The 7,611-nt window shown below is 63.5% G+C and overlaps 1 protein-coding gene across 4 annotated transcripts; it reads left to right on the top strand.

Moving 5' to 3' along the window:
• The first annotated feature begins 103 nt into the window (after nucleotides 1-103).
• Nucleotides 104-7,248, top strand: MISP (mitotic spindle positioning). 4 transcript variants are annotated; one of them, XM_065042100.1, is made up of 5 exons: nucleotides 104-544; nucleotides 3,003-5,140; nucleotides 5,792-6,003; nucleotides 6,286-6,324; nucleotides 6,585-7,248. In XM_065042100.1, exons 2-5 carry the CDS (start codon nucleotides 3,103-3,105, stop codon nucleotides 6,669-6,671), a joined length of 2,376 nt encoding a protein of 791 aa, XP_064898172.1. In that variant the 5' UTR covers nucleotides 104-544; nucleotides 3,003-3,102; the 3' UTR covers nucleotides 6,672-7,248. The 4 variants fall into 4 exon arrangements, with proteins under 4 accessions (XP_064898172.1, XP_064898173.1, XP_064898169.1 ...); XM_065042101.1 differs by lacking the exon at nucleotides 104-544 and adding an exon at nucleotides 1,219-1,418 and having other exon boundaries at nucleotides 5,920-6,003; XM_065042097.1 differs by lacking the exon at nucleotides 104-544 and adding an exon at nucleotides 1,285-1,418.
• Nucleotides 7,249-7,611: the final 363 nt, after the last annotated feature.

The following is a 7,611-nucleotide window of genomic DNA, read 5'->3' as shown; positions in this document are numbered from 1 at the left end:
GATGAGGATGCTGGAGGTGGGGATGATGGGGATGAGGATGCTGGAGATGGGGATGATGGGATGGGGATGATGGGATGAGGATGCTGAGGATGGGGGTGATGGGATGGGGATGCTGGGAAAGGGCTCTGCTGCCCCTTCCCTAGCTTAGCTGTGTCTCCTCTTGTCCCTGCCCTGGGGCTTCTCCCAAGGGGCAGTGCCAGGGTCAGGATCCCCCAGGTCTCCTCACCATATGGCTGTGGGCTGGGGGTTCCTGCTTCGCCCAGGGCTGCGATGCCAGGGCTCATTCCGTGGTGCTGGGGCCCCATCCCTGCCCGGTGCCAGCGCAGGAGCCAAGCACACACCCTACAGGGGTGTGGTGGCTCCCGGCTCCCCAGCCGTCACCCGTGGACTTTGTCTCAGCCCCGCGGTAAAACAGGCTCCACTCTCCTGCCCGGAAACGCAGAGCTGCTGGCAGCTGCACCGCAGCCACTGTCCCCAGGCCAGCCAGTGCCAGAGCCACCAGCCCACAGAGTGGGCTTGGGGACACCAAGGGGCTGGGCAGAGGGTAAGTGGGACCCCTGGCACCGCACAGCCGAGGCGAGTGGTGTCTGGCACCGTCACCACGCTGGGCCAGCACCAGTGGCAGCGGGGCCGGGGGGCTCGTGGCAGGAGGAGCAGGACTGTCGTGGCGAGGCAGGGAGGACGAGGACAGGGACTCAGCACCGGGCTGAGCATCCCGGCAGAGCATCACCCGCTGGTGCCATCGGAGATGGCGGATCTGGGCCCTGGGGCCGGCAGGGAGCGGGGCTGGGGGCAGCACCGGGGTGGTGGGGCCGGCACAGCCAGGGCTGCCATGGCAGCGAGGGCACCCGCCCCACTGGGTTATTGGGTGCCGGGAGGTCCCATGGCATTAGCACAGGGACTCCCGCGGAGGTCACAGCCCATGGGCTCCTCTGCACCCTCCCCAGCCGGCACCACCGTGTCGGGGCCCTGTGTGGGGACTTGGGGGGTCTCAGCCCCCGCAGGGCTGGAGTTGTGTCCTCGGTGAGATGCTGCAGGAAGGCGTTGGTGCACGGCTGCACCGGTGCATGGGTGCACGGGTGTGTTGGTGCATGAGCACATGGACCCGCAGGCGCATCAGCACGCTGGCGTGTGCCACAGGGGGGGCCAAGGGCACCGTCCCGGCGTGGGAGCCAGCTACAGTGGGTGATGGTGGCGCGGGGGGGTCGGGAACAGGGCATTGAACTGCAGCCAGCGCCGAGCCCAGCACAGTTCTTGGAATTCTTCCTGGGCTCGAGCTGAGCTTATCAGGGCCCTGCAGCCCCGTGGCCCCCCCGCCCCTCCCGCCGCCCCAGCCACTCCCAGGTGGCCGCGGCTCCGCTGGGTGCCCCGTGCAGCCTCCCCGGGCATGGGGACCCCCCCAGCAGCTCCCCCAGACAGTAAGTGCTGCGCAGTCGGGGTGAGGGCAAGGGTAATGCCGGGGCGGCCATTGCCCCCCAGCCTTGGCGTGGTGGTTCCCCACGCATGGTCCAGCTGTGGCGAGGGGGTACGTGCACACCGGCCCTGGCCGCGGTGCCAGGCGAGGGCCGCGGCGGCGCAGTGACACAGTCCTGCGTGGTGACACGTTCCTGCACAGCTCCTGCGCTGCTCGCGCGCCGGCAGCACCGGGAGCACACACAGCCTCTGTGCAGGGGGTGTGGGTGCGCTGCAGTTCTGCAGGACCCTGGGGTGGGGGGACCCTGGAAAACTCCCTGGCTGTCTCTTTATGGTGGGGGGGCCCAGGCCAGGCTGGTGGGTGTTGTGACGCTGCTTTCTCCACCCAGCGTCCCCGTGGGGTGCTTGGCCGGGCCAGGGGCAGTTTGGCATGGGGGGGACAAGCTTGGGACCCCCACACTCCCACAGCGCTGTCCAGCAGGGCTGAGGCAGGTGGGTTGTTTTGGGTGCCGCTTCGGGATGGGCTGTGGTGTGGCCAGGAGCCCCAATAACAGCCCTGCTGTGTCCCCTCCCCACTCCCCAGTGAGGAGTCCCCTCCCGGCAGGGACCTCTGACCCCTCCAGCCACGATAAGGGGTGCGAGCAGAGTTTTCACTATTCATGTCATCAGGGGCTGTAAAAGAGCAATAGTGAATGACGGGTGACGGGAATTCAGCTGGGCAGGGAGCACGGGGAACGGCAGCTCCTGCGCATCCCGGCCCCATTCCTGCTGCCCCAGGGGGCTGAGCCCCCCGGCTGGCCACGGGGCTGGGGCACCACCCTGGGTCCCCCAGCTGCCCCCAATGAGCCCCAGGAAAGGCTTAAAAAGCTCCTCAGGTGCAGGGGAAGGGCCCAGCCAGGTGGGATGGGAGGGGAGCAGAGGGAGCGCTGTCACCGCATGGCGATGGCCGGGCTGTGGCAATGCCGGGCTGTGGCGACACCTCGGCGAACAGAGAGGATGTGTCACTTGTCTGTGGTCACTCCCAGCTTGTCTGTGTGTCTTGCTGGCACAGAGGTCAGGCCAGGGATGGTATCCGCACCATGGCGAGAGCTGCTGCGTCACGCCTGTGCCACCTCCCTCCCCCGGCACCCGCGTCCCACCCGGTTAGCGCAGCAGCACCAACACCAAGGTCGGGGCGGTTTACTCCCGCTTTGCATGACACGGGGGTTAAAGTCTCTCTTTTTTATGAGCCATGAAACCATTTTTATGATCCGGGCTGTTTCAATAGCTCGGCTATCTGGAGCCTTTTCCCGCAAACACACCACGAGGGTTTCCAGGCAGGGGTGGACCCGGTGCCTCTCCCTGCGCCAGCGGATGCTCCCGGAGCTGCTCCCTGCCCGGTGCGTGCGGTTTGGCACCGGGGCGGCAGAGGCTGGTGCAGCCGAGTGGACACTCTGTGGCTGGTTGGTGACAGTGGTGTTTGTCCCCTGGCACAGGGATCTCCCGGTCACCGCCAGGGCAAGGACAGTGGTGCCAGGCTGGGGGGAGCTGCCGCCCCCTCCTCGGCTCTGTCTCCTGCTCCTAACACCACTGTCCCCTCCTGCCCGCAGGTCCTGCCCCGTGTCCCCTCAAGGGCGGCCTCGACGCTGAGCAGCATCCCCGGTCCCGGTTGAGGCTGGCGGAGGAGTGACCGTCAACACAGCCCCGGAGATGGACAGGGTCACCAGGCACCTGGTCTTCCAGCTCCCGCAGACCTCGCAGCGGCTCGATGGCGGCGACGCCGCCCCGGCCGGCTCGCTCGCGGCGCACAGGGCTGACAGCGACGACGACGTGTTTGGCTCCGCTCGACACAGCAGCCACAGGGTGGAAAACGGCTACAGCTGGAAAACAAGGGCCAAGTCACCCTCGAATTTCCTGGACGGTGGAAAAGATGTCTGGACCCCATCACCGGACAGGGAGTCCAAGCTGGAGGTGGTGAGGTCGGGAAGCTTGTACGACCTCAGGGCTTACAGAGGCGAGAGGAAGCCCTCGAAGCTTTACGATGAGGATGAGCAGGAACAGCCCAGGGTCCCCCCACCCAACATCTCACCCGAGAAAGCCAGGGAGCTGGAGGACGAGCGGAAGGAGATCATCCGGAGCCAGGCGCTGAGGAAGAGCTCCACCACGGCTGAGCGCTGGAGCTCCCTGGACGAGCTGAGCTCCATCGCCGCTGGCTCAGGTGAGAGCAAGAGCACAAGGAGCTTCACCACCAGCTTCTCCCTTCACTTCGACAAGTCTCCCTCGGGGAGGGCAGCGACGCCTGTCGACCCTGAAAACATTGACACGGAGCAGATCAACTTCTCTGCTGCTCGGCAACAGTTCCTGATGCTGGAAAAGACCAGCCCAGGCAATTTCTTCAGCCCAGGGCAACAGCCCATGTCTCCAAAGCCAGAGTCAATGACAAAAGTCTCTCGGCAAGAGTGGCAGAGCCCCGAGATGGCCACGAAGGCTGCAAGAGGTTATGGTAATGCCAGTCCATCCAGCCAGAGCAGGACGGACAAGGCCGTGTATCAGGTTTACAGTGTGTCCTACAAGACACCCGTGAAGGAGGAGGTTTATGCTCCCAGAAGGGCTGATACTGACAGGTCATATTCCACCAGGAAAACCTCCGGCTTGACCAAAGCATCTTCCCGAGAGGACCTGGACTCTGGCTTGGGTGAGATGTATAATGAAAGCAATGCAGGCTATGCCAGCGATGGCAGCATGTCCAACGAGGTCTTCAACGGCATCGTGGAGCTGAAGACCAGCAGCAATGGCCTGGACAAGGAGACAAAGATCAGCAATGAGACACCCATTGAGCGGGAGATCCGCATGGCGATGGAGAGGGAGGAGAACCTGTGGAAGGAGCGGGGGATCCAGCGGCTGACCTCCAGCAGCGAGCTGGTGGAGATCCAGACCAAACCGCTGCTCTCCATGCACAGCTCCCCTGGCCCCGGCAGGAAAGGGAAGGACAAAGGCCGCGCTTCCCTTTACGTCCGGAGGGAAATCGAGCAGGAAACCAAACGCGAGGAAGATCTGAAGAGGCAAGGGAGGCTGCTGGGGACATACGACAGGGGGACACAGCAGGAGCTGGATGAGCGCAGGAGGGTGTTCGAGCAGGAGGACGCGGCCCCGCAGGCGCCCACCCCGGCCAGGAGGGCAGACGAGTGGCGGAGCTGGGTCACCGAGTCAGCAGCAGAGCAGCCCCCGAGCCACGGTCCCCACGCTGCAGAAGACACCAAGGGTGGGAGAGGCCTCCCCAGCTACGCAGTGAGCACCGTGCGCTTCCAGGCGTCCCTACCGCGTTTCACCGCCAGCGAGAAGAGCCGGGAGCAGGTGCCGCTGTCCCAGCGCGGTGCCACCAGCGCCAGCACACAGGGCGGCGAGGATTCCCGGGGAGGAAGGCTCCCCAGCTCCACGCCGAGCTCCGGCGTGGCCGTCCTGCCCAGGGAGTACTTCTCCCTGCCCTTCTGGAAGCCAAAGCTCTCCTTCGTGGATGACATGGGGACACCGCAGCCGCTGCGGAGGGAGGACGGCCGGGAGGACCAGTACCGGCTCCGGACCTGGAAGCCGCAGACGTCGGCACTGATCGAGGAGGAGATCCGGAGCGACCTGCAGCGGGAAGAGGAGCTGCAGGAGCAGCGGCGGCGGCGGCAGCTGCTGGATGGGGACTCCCAGGTTGGCGGGGACGGTGTTCACCAGGACGGCTCCCGCTCCCGGCACAGCTCCGGTAAGGGGGTTTGGTGAGCAGGGGTCTGTCCCTCAGGCAGAGCTGCCAGGGCCACCACTCCAGCCCCCCGTTCCTTGTCAGCAGGGGCAGGGGTGGCACCGTGGGGTGCCCATCCCAAGGGACCTTCCTGGAAGTGTCCCCAGTCTGCACAAGGTGCCTCTCACAGGCTCTGTGAGAGCAGAGCGGCCACGGTGGGGACCGAGGGGGACAGAGCTCTGGATGGGAAGCATCAAGTCCCAGACTTAGAGGCTGTGGGTGTGTGGTCCAAGTTCCTCCCTGCAAGGATGTGCTGAGATGCCCCAAGGAACCCTGTGTGTTGGTAGCAAGTTGTCCTGGGAGAAATAATCCTCCTTGGACACAGATTCTGTGGTCAGCAAGCACAAGTCCTTGGTGGGAAGTCCCTGGAGCAGCCCAGCCTGGCGAGATGTGGCCGTGAGGGATGGGCTCTGCGGGAGCAGCGCAGCTTTTAATTCCACAGCTGCTCAGATTTTGATGACTTTGTGTCATGTTGCCACAGAAAACAGTGCTGGAAGGGCCCAGAAGTGCCCGGCTCCTGCATTTCCCTTCCCTCGCTGCTGACAATCGCCTGTGGGGACCTGAGCCCCACGAGCGGTCCTGGTGTTCCTCACCCAATGGCTCTTTCTCTTGAAGCTGCCTCAGGTGTCAGTGGCAGCTACTCCATGTCCGGGTCCCCCGTGGCCGCTCCTGCCCCGCACCAGGCGGGGATCCTGGGGCTGATCTCATCCTTCACCCCGCTGAGAATGGCCGGTCCCTCCCAGGGCAGCACGGAGACCCTCGACCCCGACTCGGCTCGTTCCAGCCCCTTCGAAGAGCGGAGGAGGAGGGTGAAGGAGGAAGGAAAGGTGAATGTGACAGGTGGGGAGGTTGGTGGCCTTGGGCTGGGGACACTAGTGCCCGACTCCCACCTGAGCTGGGGATGCAGCTGCTCGGGTTGGTGGTGGCACCGGTGCGGGGCTGTGCCGACCCCAGGGACTGCGGGGGAGCTCTGGTCCTGGCCCAAAGCCGCCGCTGGACGTGGGGAGGGCACAGGGGCACACCTGACCCCCATGCCTGCTATCGGGCTGCCTCTGGGTGTTTCCCTGCAAGGCTGCTGTTCTCTGACCCCTTTTTCCCGCTTTTCACAGTACGCAGGCATTGAACCCGTTGACAAGATCAACACGGAGGTAAAGTCCTTTATGTGCTCGGGGGCTCTGCTTGCGCTGCCCTGACCTCGCACCCCATGTCCTCCCGGCTCCTCTCGCTCCCAGGTGCTGGTGCGGGGAGCTGGACGGGGGTTCAGCGCCGCGCTGGGCAGAACGTGCCACAGTCACCGTCCGGCGGATTTAACCTGAACGGGAGGCGCTTCTGGCTGGGAGGGTGCAAAAAGATCGTTTATAAAAATATCTTCTTTATAAAAAGATACCGTTCCTTCGGGTTCCCTCAGGTTGTGGAGAGCACCAGGGTGACTCGTCACAAGAGCGCCATGGCCCAGCGCTGGGAGGCCGGGCAGTACATCAGGGACGAGGACTGAGGGGCCCGCGGGGCCACCGGACTTGGCCGCGTCCCTCCCTGTTTGGCACCGACTGACCCGTGATTGAAATACCTGATCAGTTCAGCTCCTGGTTATCATCAGAATCAGAGACTTGTACACTGCATATCACATTCATGCTTAGTACAACAGACAATCCTTCCAATGCGTTAGATCTGCTCCTTCGTTCCCCCTTCCCTTTGAGGTGAGGTAATAGGTTGTGTTTTTTTCTTAAGAGGGGAAAAATTGGATCACTTTCTTTTAATCATTTCTGCGAGGAGACAGCCGGATTAAATCATACGGTAATTTAACTTCTTTCTCATGGGAAGCTGTGTCTCTGGCTTACAAAAAAGCTATTTCATTTCTAAGAGTTTTTAAGTATGACACCATCAGGCGTCACCCAGCAGGGACACCTTGACTGACGGACACCCCGGGATCAAAATCACCATCAAAGTGAGCAACGAATGTCCCTGCTTAACCCATGTGATTTGCTGGGATGCAGTAATATAATATACATATATATATATATAAATGCTGTTTATTTTGCTAATTTATTAAAGAGTCAGTGCTTTCCCTCGTTCTCTCTTTTGTCTATCAGCTCCGCTGGGTCGGAGCCCCCGCGCTTGGGGAGACGGGACTGGGAGGGGGACCGGGACTGGGAGAGGGACCGGAGCCCGCTGCTCGTCACCGCTGTCCCTGCCTGTCCCCGCTGTCGCTAGGTGGCTCCCGGCGAGCGCACAGGCACCGCGATCCCCGGGCACCCACGGGCGAGCGTGGAGCCGAGGGTCCGGACTCGCGTGTGGAACCCTCGGGAAACGCGGGCTCGGTACCGGCAGGAGGGATCTCGGGGCAGGGCCGCCGAACGGGGCCACTCAATTCTGCTCCTTGTTGCCGAGCCCGCCCGGCAAAGACCCGGAGTCCGGCCCAGCCGCACAGCCCGGCT

Source organism: Columba livia, chromosome 27, assembly GCF_036013475.1.
Source record: "Columba livia isolate bColLiv1 breed racing homer chromosome 27, bColLiv1.pat.W.v2, whole genome shotgun sequence".
NCBI classification, from domain to species: domain Eukaryota; kingdom Metazoa; phylum Chordata; class Aves; order Columbiformes; family Columbidae; genus Columba; species Columba livia.
Note: the sequence above shows the minus strand (reverse complement) of the source record. Positions and strands in the feature narration are given on the sequence as shown.

Coding starts and splice junctions, on each gene's coding strand:
- MISP (XM_065042100.1), top strand. CDS start 3,103: ATGGACAGGGTCACCAGGCACCTGGTCTTCCAGCTCCCGCAGACCTCG. Junction 5,141..5,791: donor CCGCTCCCGGCACAGCTCCG/GTAAGGGGGTTT, acceptor TTTCTCTTGAAG/CTGCCTCAGGTGTCAGTGGC. Junction 6,004..6,285: donor GGGTGAAGGAGGAAGGAAAG/GTGAATGTGACA, acceptor CGCTTTTCACAG/TACGCAGGCATTGAACCCGT.